General features: G+C 38.6%; 1 protein-coding gene across 1 annotated transcript in view; it reads left to right on the forward strand.

Moving 5' to 3' along the window:
* Window positions 1–14569, forward strand: part of TTN (titin) — a 277521-nt gene that overhangs the window by 50366 nt on the left and 212586 nt on the right. The window contains exons 44-45 of the mRNA XM_029224548.1: window positions 4063–4251; window positions 9517–9561. Coding sequence (XP_029080381.1) covers window positions 4063–4251; window positions 9517–9561 — 234 coding nt within the window. The remainder of the gene's footprint in view (window positions 1–4062; window positions 4252–9516; window positions 9562–14569) is intronic.

Here is a 14569-nt window from a genome sequence, read left to right on the forward strand (position 1 = left end):
TATCAGGGTGATGGTGGCCTCATAGAATGAGTTTGGGAGTGTTCCTTCCTCTGAAATTTTTGGAAGAGTTTGAGAAGGATGGGTATTAGCTCTTCTCTAAATGTTTGATAGAATTCATCTGTGAAGCCATCTGGTCCTGGACTTTTGTTTGTTGGAAAATTTTTAATCACAGTTTCAATTTCATTACTTGTGATTGGTCTGTTCATATTTTCTATTTTTCCTGGTTCAGTCTTGGAAGGTTATACCTTTCTAAGAGTTTGTCCATTTCTTCCAGGTTGTCCATTTTATTGGCATAGAGTTGCTTGTAGTAGTCTCTTAGGATGCTTTGTATTTCTGTGGTGTCTGTTGTAACTTCTCCTTTTTCATTTCTGATTTTATGGATTTGAGTCCTCTCCCTCTTGATGAGTCGGGCTAATGGTTTATCAATTTTGTTTATCTTCTCAAAGAACCAGCTTTTAGTTTTATTGATCTTTGCTATTGTTTTCTTTGTTTCTATTTCATTTATTTCTGCTCTGATCTTTATGATTTCTTTCCTTCTACTAACCTTGGGTTTTCTTTGTTCTTCTTTCTCTAGTTCCTTTAGGTGTAAGTTTAGATTGTTTATTTGAGATTTTTCTTGTTTCTTGAGGTAGGCTTGTATAGCTATAAACTTCCCTCTTAGAACTGCTTTTGCTGCATCCCGTAGGTTTTTGATCGTCTTGTTTTCATTGTCATTTGTCTCTAGGTATTTTTTCATTTCCTTTTTGATTTCTTCAGTGATCTCTTGGTTATTTAGTAATGTATTGTTTAACTTCCATGTGTTTGTGTTTTTTATGTTTTTTTCCCTGTAATTCATTTCTAATTCCATAGCATTGTGGTCAGAAAAGATGCTTCATATGATTTCAACTTTCTTAAATTTGCTGAGGCTTGATTTGTGACCCAGGATGTGATCTGTCCTGGAGAATGTTCTGTGTGCACTCGAGAAGAAAGTGTAATCTGCTGTTTTTGGATGGAATATCCTATAAATATCAATTAAATCTATCTGGTCTTTTGTGTCATTTAAAGCTTCTGTTTCCTTATTTATTTTCATTTTGGATGATCTGTCCATTGGTGTAAGTGAGGTGTTAAAGTCCCCCACTATTATTGTGTTACTGTCGATTTCCTCTTTTAGAGCTGTTAGCAGTTGCTTTATGTATTGAGGTGCTCCTATGTTGGGTGCATATATATTTATAATTGTTACATCTTCTTCTTGGATTGATCCCTTGATCATTATGTAGTGTCCTTCCTTGTCTCTTGTAACATTCTTTATTTTAAAGTCTATTTTATCTGATATGAGTATTGCTACTCCAGCTTTCTTTTGATTTCCATTTGCATGGAATATCTTTATCCATTCCCTCACTTTCAGTCTGTATGTGTCCCTAGGTCTGAAGTGGGTCTCTTGTAGACAGCATACAGATGGGTCTTGTTTTTGTATCCATTCAGGAAACCTGTGTCTTTTGGTTGGAGCATTTAATCCATTCATGTTTAAGGTGATTATCGATATGTATGTTCCTATGACTATTGTCTTAACTGTTTTGGGTTTGTTTCTGTAGGTCCTTTTCTTCTCTTGTGTTTCCCACTTAGAGAAGTTCCTTTAGCATTTGTTGTAGAGCTGGTTTGGTGGTGCTGAATTCTCTTAGCTTTTGCTTGTCTGTAAAGCTTTTGATTTCTCCATCGAATCTGAATGAGATCCTTGCTGGGTTGAGTAATCTTGGTTGTAGGTTCTTTCCTTTCATCACTTTAAGTATTTCATGCCATTCCCTTCTGGCTTGTAGAGTTTGTGCTGAGAAATCAGCTGTTAACCTTATGGGAGTTCCCTTGTATGTTGTCATTTTTCCCTTGCTGTTTTAATAATTTTTCTTTGTCTTTATTTTTTGCCAATTTGATTACTATGTGTCTTGGCGTGTTTCTCCTTGCGTTTATCCTGTATGGGACTCACTGCCCTTCCTGGACTTGGGTGGCTCTTTCCTTTCCCATGTTAGGGAAGTTTTCGACTATAATCTCTTGAAATATTTTCTCTGGTCCTTTCTCTCTCTCTTCTCCTTCTGGGACCCCTATAATGTGAATGTTGTTGCATTTAATGTTGTCCCAGTGGTCTCTTAGGCTGTCTTCACTTCTTTTCATTCTTTTTTTCTTTGTTCTGTTCTGCAGCAGTGAATTCCACTATTCTGTCTTCCAGGTCACTTATCCATTCTTCTGCCTCAGTTATTCTGCTCTTGATTCCTTCTAGTGTAGTTTTCATTTCAGTTATTGTATTGTTCATCTCTGTTTGTTTGTTCTTTAATTCTTCTAGGTCTTTGTTAAACATTTCTTGCATCTTCTCGATCTTTGCCTCCATTCTTTTTCCGAGGTCCTGGATCATCTTCACTGTCATTATTCTGAATTCTTTTTCTGGAAGGTTGCCTATCTCCACTTCATTTAGCTGTTTTTCTGGGGTTTTATCTTGTTCCTTCATCTGGTACATAGCCCTCTGCCTTTTCATCTTGTCTGTCTTTCTGTGAATGTGGTTTTTGTTCCACAGGCTACAGGATTATGGTTCTTCTTGCTTCTGCTGTCTGCCCTCTGGTGGATGAGGCTATCTAAGAGGCTTGTGTAAGTTTCCTGATGGGAGGGACTGGTGGTGGGTAGAGCTGACTGTTGCTCTGGTGGGCAGAGCTCAGTAGAACTTTAATCGGCCTGACTGCTGATGGGAGGGGCTGGGTTCCCTCCCTGTTGGTTGTTTGGCCTGAGGCAACCCAACACTGGAGCCTACCTGGGCTCTTTGGTGTGGCTAATGACAGACTCTGGGAGGGCTCACGCCAAGGAGTACTTCCCAGAACTTCTGCTGCCAGTGTCCTTGTCCCCACATTGACCCACAGCCACCCCCTGCCTCTGCAGGAGACCCTCCAACACTAGCAGGTAGATCTGGTTCAGTCTTCCCTGGGTTCACTGCTCCTTCCCCTGGGTCCCGATGCACACAATACTTTGTGTGTGCCTCCAAGCGTGGAGTCTCTGTTTCCCCCAGCCGTGTTGAAGTCCTGTATTCAAATCCCACTAGGCTTCAAAGTCTGATTCTCTAGGAATTCCTCCTCCCGTTGCCGGACCCCCAGGTTGGGAAGCCTGACATGGGGCTCAGAACCTTCACTCCAGTGGGTGGACTTCTGTGGGATAAGTGTTCTCCAGTCTGTGAGTCACCCACCCAGCAGTTATGGGATTTGATTTTACTGTGATTGCACCCCTCCTACCATCTCATTGTGGCTTCTCCTTTGTCTTTGGATGTGGGGTATCTTTTTTGGTGAGTTCCAGTGTCTTCCTGTCGATGATTGTCCAGCAGCTAGTTGTAATTCTGGTGTTCTCACAAGAGGGAGTGAGAGCACCTCCTTCTACTCCGCCATCTTGGTTCCTACTCGCTAGTTTTATTATTATTTATTATTACTCCTACTTTGAAAAAAGCCAAATATATCTAGGATGCCCAAATTTCATGACTCTTTCCATTTAAAAATTTTTCTTTTGTGCTGAGACCTTCCAATGCTTGCCTATTGGTAACAAAATAATAGAGATTTTTTTCTTCATCCCTTAAGGGTGTCTCTTTTAGACTTTATGGAATGTTCATCTTCTCAGGTCTGTTTTTGATGAGTCTTTCTGCCTAACCAGCGTGCAGATATCCCTCACTTCCTGTCTCAGTAGGTAACCACAATCTCAGATCAAACCCTTTATGATGACTGTTTCTCAGGACAGTCTTTTTCTCATTTGACTGAACATGTCAAAACCTTATCTTTGCTTCCATAGCATGACAGGCAAATGGTTAAAAAGAATATAACTAAAATTGTAAATTTTCAAACATTATAACCCATCTATAAGCTGGATTTTTCTAGAATCATGTTTCCTTCTTAAAAATGAAAAGAAATTATATAAGATCAGATGTGGCATGCCCAAAAGAAAAGTATAATGTTATTTAGATAAATATAAAATTAGTCACTAATATAGTCAATATTGTGTTTGCAGGTAAATAAAAATATCCACTTGTTCCAGTGATTTAAAGATCCTTTTCCTTTCACGTTACAGATCTAAAAGTGTCTTGGTACAGCAAAGACAAGAAAATCAAGCCATCTCGGTTCTTTAAAATGACTCAGTTTGAAGACACTTACCAACTGGAAATTGCTGAAGCTTTTCCAGAAGATGAAGGAATTTATACTTTTGTTGCTAGTAATGCTGTAGGTCAAGTATCAAGCACAGCCACTTTGAGACTGGAAGGTACAGTAAAACAACTTTAAGAACCACATTTAAATATGGATCTAATCTCACAATGTCAGTACCAAATCACTAAGGATTTCACGTAAATCATCGTTGGTCCTACCATTCTCTTAATGTGACTAACTGTTTCCATGTTATATGTGACGTTCTCGCTTTTCGGTTACCCCTTCTCATTATGAATCACAAACCATCATTTTTTATTTTGCCCTGCTTTGTCTCCATAGAGTTTTGTAATGTCTTGCTCTCATCATCAGCTTTCCTGCTTCCTGATCAGCGTGTATCAGAAAGGGGAGAATATGCTAAAGAATTAGATAGATGTGTATTCTCATCTGGCTAGGATGCAAATTCTGAAAAAAATGTTTTTAAATCTAAGAGTGTTACCATCCCACCATTGTACTGACACAATTCTGATTTCACAGAAGCCACAGTGGGTGATTTCAGGTCTGCACACCAGCTGGATGTGTTTACTGTCATTCAAAGAATGCCTGAGGGTTGAGGGGCTCCACTGTAAGATGGTTTAACATCTCTGTTACTTGGGGCTCTTCAGCTGCAGTCAGAAACACTTCCTCAGTATCGGGGTGGGGGGCACTTTGATTCAAAATGAGATAGTATTTTTATAGAATCAGGCTGCTTTTCCTGAGCTAAAATAGTCTCTGTAATATTAAGCATATACAAATACATAAAGAGTTAGGGCAACTTTTGCTTTTTTCCTTGATTTTAAACACTTATTATAATAACCAGAGGTTTTCTTAATAATCAGTGTAGTGTGGTTTACAAAAAAGAAAAGCTGGTTTGACAACCAGAGGGAAAAAAATAACAACAGAAAACAAGAATACCTAAACTGAATTGCATACTCCACGACTGCCTTCGTACACAATGTAGTGAAGTTCCTTAGACTAGTTATGTCTCAGCATGTTTGTCTGGAAAATGGAAGGGAACTTGTGTGACTTTGAATCAATGTGTGTATGTAGTGACATACGTTGACAAGGCATCAGGATTGGTCTGGATTCTAGTTCACCACTGAAATTTACAACAGATCTGTAGACAACTCGCAGTAAGTTCTGGTTTCAGTGCAGGGTAAGACATTAAAGGTTGGCATGCTTCTTTTCAGGATTTAGCAAACTTGAAGAAGTTACATCAGACTCTCAATGGCATGTCTCTTCATCAGTTTCATTTAAGAAGGAGCCCCTTGGCCAAAAGCCCATCTTCATCCAGCCTCTATCAAGCCTCAGGGTGCACAGCGGGGAGACAGTCAGATTCCATGCCAGGGTTTCTGGCATTCCCAAGCCAGAAATCCAGTGGTTGCATAACCAGCAACCAATTCTACCAACAAAAGATGTAGTTTTCCATTTTGAGGAGTCCACAGGCATGGCTTTAATGCTTATAGTTGATGCTTACTCAGAGCATGCCGGCCAGTACTCTTGCAAAGCAGCCAATAGCGCTGGGGAAGCCATTTGTGCAGCTATACTCACAGTGACTCCAAAAGGTAAAGAAAGCCTGGCTTGCTTCAAAGACTTTGATCTGCTGCATCCCTCCTACTCCCACTGTTACTAATGAGAGTCTCTGCTGTGTGTCTTGGTGCATATTGTGGTCGGTCCATAATTTATTAACAAAGTAACACCCAGGTGCCCCTAAGTCCTCAATTATAGTTTAACCAGTGTACTTTAAATCTCACTGAAGTACGTGTTCTGGGCATTACACTAGTTATTATTTGGTTAGGCATCAAGTTTGCTTGACATTTTTACTTTTCTAAACAGCATCTCATCATTGCATCATTAATGATTTATTTGCTACATATTTTTGATAAAGTATATGGTGGAGGGAGGACAAATGATATCCCGAATAGAGTCAGAAAAAAAGAGGGAGCGGCTATGTCATTCTGGATAGCTGCAATGACAACAAAAAGAAGGAAGCAGATACTGTATGGCATCCGCATGAGCCTTCATCATCCATCCATCACTGGATCACTGGGAATGAATTTTCTTTTGTGTCACCCTGACATCCTGGAGCACACTGCATCTGGCATGCTGCTTCCAAGTAACAGTGACGTCTTTCATCTTCATCTTCCATGCCATTTTATGTTACTAACCTAGCCAGGTGACAAAACTTAGATCCTAATGTTCTTTTCTTTTTCTTGTCACTTGATTGTACAGTGCAAGCCCTAGCTAGGCAAAGTTCTGGGAAAAATGTAAGAGAGTCCACCAAGTCCCAGGCAGTGGCAGATTCCTGTTTCACAAAGCAGGAGAGCAAAATATCCCAAAGCGAAATTAAGTCATTTCAAGGATCATCATATGAATATGAATTTCAGGTTTTTGAAGGTGTATCTCAAAGTTCCACCCACACGGCTACATCCATTCGAGATGTAGAGTTGCACCATACTGCATCCCTTTCACAAATTGCAGAAAGCACTGAGTTTTCTGAGAAATGTGCTGAAGAGCCAATGGATGAAGCACCAAGGATTCTCCTGCATCTTCAGGACCTCTCTGTAAAGTGCGGCGACACGGCTCAATTCCTCTGTGTCTCAGAAGAACCTTCCGTTGATGTAACCTGGACTCATGAAGGTGTAAAGATAGAGGAATCTAAGAGAGTGAAGCAGTCACAAAATGGCAATGCTCAGTTACTTACCATATGTAATGTTCAGCTGGTAGACCAAGGATTGTACAGCTGCGTTGTCCACAATGAGTACGGAGAGAAGACAACATCAGCGGTACTAAGAGTAGAAGGTGGTTATTTGATATTTAGCTCTGACTTGCTTCATTTCATCCTCATCGCTTTATGCAGCTTTTCCATCATGCAGATTCAATCAATGAATATATTAAATAGAATACCCTTAACTTAGCACTCTATTCATAAATGACTTATGAAAGTCAGCCAAGTCGTTGGCCAAACTTAAGAACATGTAACTTTCCAGTCTAGATTCAAGGAAGTTTAACTTTCAAATCTGAGTTCAGGAAGTCAAGGTTTGTTTCGTATGTGCTCTTTTTTCTAATACTTACCAAATGTGCCACCTAGGAAGTGTACCAAAGAAGGTTCAGATGTTAGAGTTCATCAAGTGTTTATTGAGCATTTATTATTGTGCCTGGCACTGTCTGGACCAAAATTAGTAGTCTTTAGATATTTCTCAATAAATGCTGCTGCTTTATAGTCTCAGCTCCTCCCAGAATTGTAGAATTATCTCACAGCAAGGTCATTATTTTTGTTGTTATTGTGCTTGATTCACCACTGTGTCTAGAAGGGGCACAAATATATTTGGGCAAAGGTTAACTTCTTCCTTCCTTCCATGGACTTTCTTCTTGGATGCTAATAAAATGAGAAAAGTATTCTTCAGGTACTAGAAGCCTGTGCTGTGTGTCTGCAGCGAAGGACCTTCACTGAATCCCATGGAGGGAAGCTGGTGGAAGAAGTTTAGGCATCTCCAGGGGTCTGTGGAGAGCTGCGGCCTCTAGCTCTTCCCTGATCCGGCCATATTATTGTTGAGGCGTCAGAGATGAACGGGGGCAATACAGTGCTGTGTGCACGGCCATCTCTGCAGTGAATTTCGAGATAGATTCATTAATTCACTTAATGTATCTGCAATCCTCACTCACCAAAAGGAGGATTTGTTTTTTCTTAATCTGACATTTTGGTCTATAGCTATTTCTGATTAATTTTCAAAGCCTAAGAAAGGGATAGCTCAAGAACTGAGGTCTAATTATGCAAATTAGGTAGAAAATTCCACCATCCAGAAAGTTGACCCTCAGTTTCACCATAGCTGCTGGCTAGCACAGTAATCACACAAGAAACTATCTATCTGGAGGCGTTGTCTACAAGTCACGTAGGTGACAACTGTGACGGTTTCTGCAGCAAGATAATTGGGAGCTGGTGTGTTGTGGAGATGGGAGAAATGTAGGTCTTTCAACTCGCTTCCTAAAGAACCTAGTGCCCTGGGACAGTGCTGCATCATCATGTTCCCAGAGTGGATTTGAGCTGGACATTTTTGCCTCAGGATTTCCAGTTCACTCAGTTCCAACAATTATATTATTAAAATGTTCTTGGTGCGTGAGCATTTTTTTTTCCCTTGGGAAGTCCAGACTGCCTTACTGAAGAAAGTTAAAAGAGAAGCCACTTTTCAGTGTTTGAAGAGTGAAGGATCAGGCACAGTTATCTAATTATCTAATATAGGCCAGTCTTTATCTGTTCCTCTTTGATTTGGACCTAATAATTTTACATAGGCTAGTTATCCATGAAAATCAGGTAGGAATGTGAACCCCCGTAAGTCTGTTTGAGTAGAGTTCTTATGTGCGTAGTAAGCATAGATACATCCTAGTTTGGGGACTAATGTGCTGCTTACCCTCTCATCCTAATGACATTCCATCGTCTCTAAATTCCATGTGTGTTTTACTCTTACAAACACAACTAATTTATTCCTTTTCCAAACTTTATTCTTACCTAGCAAAAGAATTGCAAACCAGACCACTTACCAAAATTACCCTTGGTTCAGACACTAAAAGTATTAAAACACTCAAAGAGTCCCAAATTAAAACAACCCATGAAGTAAAGAGAGCATCGTCAAAGAAAACATCAAGTTTGTCAGTAACTTCATGCCAAAGACCACAAGGAACTGAGAAGCCAGGGCGGCAAGCACACTGACTTGTGTCACACAGACGGGAGAATGAGAGTGTTACCTGAGCACCTGCTTTCTCTGAAGCCACCCAGAGATGATTGTGTCTAAAGGCTGTGACTTTTCCTTATGTAGTAAAAGTAATTTTGAGTTGAGGACTCTTTGTTCTGCTTTTTAACATATAATTGGACTTTGCGTGAAGTTTTAAAGGTGGTTCAAATCAAAGGAGTGTTTACTAGCAGAAAACTCAATTCTGCAGGGAAATCTGAGAATGGCCCTCAGTTAAAAGTGGCAAGTTAGAAAATGCATGTTCCTTCTAAATGTGATTTCATCTCCTAGCAAGTAGTCAGTCAACAAGACATTAAAAAAGAAATATTCCTTTTGTTTGTGGATTGCTCTTCCCAGTGCATGTAAAAGGCATGGGGAATTGTGGAAGTAAAAGTGGAAATTTCATAGAGAACCTAAAATAAAAATGTTTTAAAATCTTTCATCATTGTCATGTACTTTATCAGCTCATTGATCTGTTTGGCATGGATTTTGGGGGGTGCATTTGGGGGATGTAGTTTTCCATTATAGTAAAGAGAAAATTGTAATTGTATGAATCATGAATTGAGGCAGAAAGTACATGGAATTAATCATGAAAATCTCTTGTTCTTGCATTCTAGCTCCTGAATCAATGTTGCATGAGCAGATTGAGATGGAGATGAAAGGTATGGTTATATTGAATATGAGATTTAAGTAGAAATTCTGAAGGATTAATAGAATCCTTGAGCTGCCTTCTGTTAGTAGTATTGAGAAAAATGGCATAGATGTACAAATGTATCTCTTACAGTGTATATTACTGTGTTGCATGCCTGGTTTAGTATGCTGATAGTTACATGCATTTCACAGTAATTTGTTTTATGGTAATTTATTTAAAATTTATCAGCCATAATCAACTTCATGTTTGCAGCCATTTTCAAAAGCGTGTATTAGAAAAGGTTGTCATCTTAACGCATGAAATCATGAACTAGAAGTTTGTTTTCAAAATCACTGTGAATTAAATTGAACAAGAGACAATAACCTAGCTGTCATTCTCAGGATGCAACATCATGAATGAATTATTATTGAGACGCTTTTTTATTTAGGGTGTGTGAAAATGTTACATTCCCATTCTGGTTTACACTTCATGCACATACATCATTTTAACATTGATATGTCTCTTACACTGGCTTGCAGATAGCTGCCTTATGTGATCCTTATTGCCTGCTTTTCTTTGCATAACATCGTGACTTTATGGCTGTATTAGTTCGAATAAACGCCTTCTCATTTTATTTTATTTTATTTTATTTTAGCTAATCATTTTATTTTAGCTAATATTTTATTTTAGCTAATCATTATGGTTTAGCTAATCATATATAGTTCTCGTATATATATCTTAAATAGTTAATTCTCCAAAAATACAATAATTTAATCTATAATCAAAAGGATCAAAAGGATCAGAAAGGGCGTTTATTCCACTCTCTGCAAGTCAGGTAAGATTTTCCTCTTAGCCATCAAAAGAACAGTTTTCCTGCTCTCAAAACAAATACGCACAGGAACATGTTATTTTGAAATTCATTTTTGCTTGTTCAAGAAGAAATTTCAGCAGTTTGAAGAAAAGACCAGACAACGAACGATTTTCGTGTCAGAATCTTTTAAACAGAGCATGGTGTTGCGTTTATTCGAACAAATATGGTGAGTGAAATTTTTTATGGATTTGTGAGAATCTGTAGCATGCACTTTATTTCATTTCCTATTTTGCAATTTCATTTATTTTCAACTTTTTCAAACACTATGGAAAATAGTAAAATGCTTTATAATTGAACTTTTTTTCAGAATTGTTCTCTGAGGAAGCGTCTGAACATTCAGAAAGAGATACCCGCGTTGCCTTCTCAGATCCTGAAGACATAGATCACAGCTCCATGGCTGCTAAAAGATATGCAAGTAGAATATCATCTACAAGCTCCTGGCCCAAATATTTCAAGCCTTGTTTTACCCAAAAGCTTATGTTTAAATATGTTTTCGAGGGTGAACCTGTTGTTTTTACATGTAGATTAATTGCCTGTCCAACTCCAGAAATGACTTGGTTTCATAACAATCGACCTATCCCAACAGGTCTTCGACGGGTTATAAAAACAAAGAGTGATTTACATCATCACTCTTCCAGCTTAGAGGTTAAAAGGGTCCAAGACAGAGATACTGGAAGTTATAGATTATTAGCAATTAATAGTGAAGGGTCTGCTGAGTCAACTGCATCGTTGCTTGTTATTGAAAAAGGGCAAGATGAGAAATATTTAGAATTTCTGAAAAGGGCAGAACAGACACATGGAAATATGGAGGCTTTAGTTGAAAGGAGAGAAGATAGATTAAAGGTTGACCTGAGGTTTACTGGCTCTCCCTTTAACAAGAAACAAGACATGGAACAACAGGGAATCATGCGAACTATACACTTTAAGACAGTAAGTCCTGGCAGGAAAACAGATTTAATGTATGATGAAGAATATTTAGAAAGTAAATCGGACACAAGGGGATGGCTTAATGTAGGTGAAAGTTTCCTGGACGAGGAGACCAAAATGAAGTTGCAGCATTTACGGGAGGCTAGAAAAATGTTAATGGAGAAAAAGAAATTATCTTTGTTAGATATGTCATCTGAAATAAGTTCAAGAACTTTGAGAAGTGAAGACAGTGATAAAGACGTTCTGTTCTCTCGAGAGGAAATAAAAAGCAGGTCTGTATCTGATCTAGCTGACAATAGGGATAAGGTAGATAATTCAACTGAGGGTATTGTCCAAGATCCACAGGTCCTTCCTAATCTAGTAGATAATTCAACTGAGGGTATTGTCCAAGATCCACAGGTCCTTCCTAATCTAATGGATCAAAATGTAGAATCTGGAGAACCTCCCACAAGCTTTCAAACTACTGTTGATGATGAAATTCTCCAGACTGAAATGAGAATGAGCCAAGAGGCATTCCTAAGAGAAAGTCTATCAAGGGACCATTTATATGGTAGGATTCTAGTAAATGAGAATATCCAAGCAAGAGAACAACTTGAAAAACTTATGACCCAAACGGAAATTGTAGAGTCATCTAAAGATATCACAAATGTAAGTAAGAATGAGGAAATATATGAGACCCCTGAAAAGGTGTCTCAAGTTACTATACCATACACCAGTGAATCTTTTGGGGCAGTTGTAAATATTCAAGAAAGTGAAGCATTAGATATTGACCAAATAAGAAAAGATGATTTGAGAGAATTTCAACACTCCACTTCCACAAAAGTCGATGAATTCAAAACTGAACAGGAAGAAAAAGCCACAAGATTTTTCGAAAATTCTTTCCAGAAACATCCACAACGTTGCCCACCTTCATTTCTTCAAGAAATTGAACCTCAAGAAGTTTATGAAGGTGATAGCTGTGAATTCGTGTGTCATTTTCAAGGATATCCGCAACCCATAGTGACATGGTATAACAATGATGTACCAATCCCATGTAATCAAGGCTTTATCACTCAGACCTTCAAAAACTATTCAACGTTAACCTTTTCTTCTGTCCATCCTCAAAATGAAGGTTTCATTACCTGTGTGCTGTTTAACCAATATGGAACAGTAAAAACAACCGGTGTACTTAAAGTGAAGTCAAAACAAAGGCATGATGTCGAAGCACATAGGGTCCCAGTGTTGCATGACTACACTGATGAAGAAGAGGAGCTGACATTGGTGTTTGACCAAGCAAAAGGCGTTCCTCCATCTCTGAGACAGGAAGGCCAAACAAATCTCCATATGTTAAAAGCTAACCCACCAGTTCCTCCCTCTGCAGACATAGAACTTCTTTCCTTTCCTGTAGAAATTCAGATAACGGCAGCTACTCCTACCCCAGAACAGGATAAAGAGTCAAGAGAGTTGTTTCAACTGGAGGAGTTGGAACCTAAAGCAACACCTCAAGATGAGGCTACTCGGTTACCAAAGCACAAATTTATATTTTCATCTGATATTACTAACGAGCCACCAGAAGTGTTACAAGAAATGCCAAAGCATGCCAGTTGTAGAGAAGGGGATTCCATAGTCCTTGAATGTTCACTGTCTGGTGAGCCTAAACCAGCTGTGACATGGTTCCACAATGGAGTCCTTTTAAAGCAGAACCAGAAGTTCCAGTTTGAAGAAGTTAATTGTAGCCACAGGTTATATATTAATGATGTTAATTCTCAAGATTCTGGAAAATATGAATGTGTTGCTGAAAACAGTTCAGGAATGGTTGAGAGTGTTTCAGATCTAACAGTGGAACCTGTCACTCACAGGGAATATAGTCAATTAGAAAATATGGGTGGAATTTATGCCAAATATTCCAAAGATCAACACATTCAGGGAGAATCTGTAAGGGCACACTTTCATGATTATCCAGCCGGTCCTTTTACTCCCCAATCCAATATAAAAGAATATTCTGTAAGAGAATATTTTCAAAGCCTTGAGACAATTGAACAGATAGGCCAGAAAGGCCAGGTTTCTTGCACATCTTCTAGAGAAAAACTGCCCATATTTATGCAGGGTGCTTCTAGATCCATAACAATCAACAAGCCTCTCCGAGCTGAACTCATACAATGTCAGGATGAAGAGAAAGAGGAACATGTAAATGAAAAATCAAAGCTACACCAAGCAGAGGGGACTGTCTATCCATCTGTTGATGATTTCAGTGAAGTTAAAATTAGGAAAGAGGTAAGAAATGATTTGGGGAAACTTGGTGGACCAGAAAGGGAAAACGTGCAAGAATATGCCCAAAGTGACTATTTATCAAATATCCACTCCGAGAGAACTTCTGATGGTTACAATACAAAAGAATCGTCCATAATTGTATACGAAGAACCCTTTGGGGAAGGGAGATACTACCCAGGAAAAAAGGTGAGGCATAGAATCATTGCATTTGAAAAGTTACAACATATAGAAAAAGGCGTTCTAGAAAAGAGACCTACCAAGAAATCATTTGTGAATCCTCCTCAAAAGAAGCTTGATGACAAAGACTTTCCCTTAAAGCAAAGAAAATCAAGATCAAGTAACCTAAACACAAATATGCATCAGGCAGAGGAAATGCCTCCAAACACTGAACAAGATTCATCTAACATTGTAATGAATTTAAAGCTGCTTTCTTCTCAAACTCATAAGGTACTTGAATTACAAGAGAGGGAACAACAGAAGGAAGTAGGTCTTATAGATCAATCTGCAGTTGCTGAAAGGGCTGAACATGAAGCACCTATTACATTTGACCTAAAGCAATTTCATGCTCAAATAGAAAATGCGGATGTAAAATTTCAGGAAGTTAGACTAGATAGTGATCAATCAGAAGAAGCTTATTTTCAAACCCAGCATCCTGCTTCTGAAACAACCGAGGCTGAGAGCATTGTATTTGATCTGAAGCAAATGTATTCTCATTTAGGAGACCCAGCTAAGGAGTTTCAAGAGCAAGAAACTAGGCAACAGCAGGAAACACCATATAAAGAGGAAGTTCCTAGCACTGAAACATTACAATCTGATACACAGAATACCTCTCAAAGCGCACAAAGTAACATATTTACCAATCCAGAGATTTCTTCCAGTAAGGAGTTTTTAGATAGGACTGTGAGGGAGAAAAGTGGTAGTGATGAAAATGCCTCTTATTTGGAAAAACATATGCAGGAACAAAATTTAGAAATTTTAAATACTGATATTT

This window comes from Monodon monoceros, unplaced genomic scaffold, assembly GCF_005190385.1.
Source record: "Monodon monoceros isolate NGI ecotype Baffin Bay Population unplaced genomic scaffold, NGI_Narwhal_1 Super_Scaffold_16, whole genome shotgun sequence".
Classification (NCBI taxonomy): Eukaryota; Metazoa; Chordata; class Mammalia; order Artiodactyla; family Monodontidae; genus Monodon; species Monodon monoceros.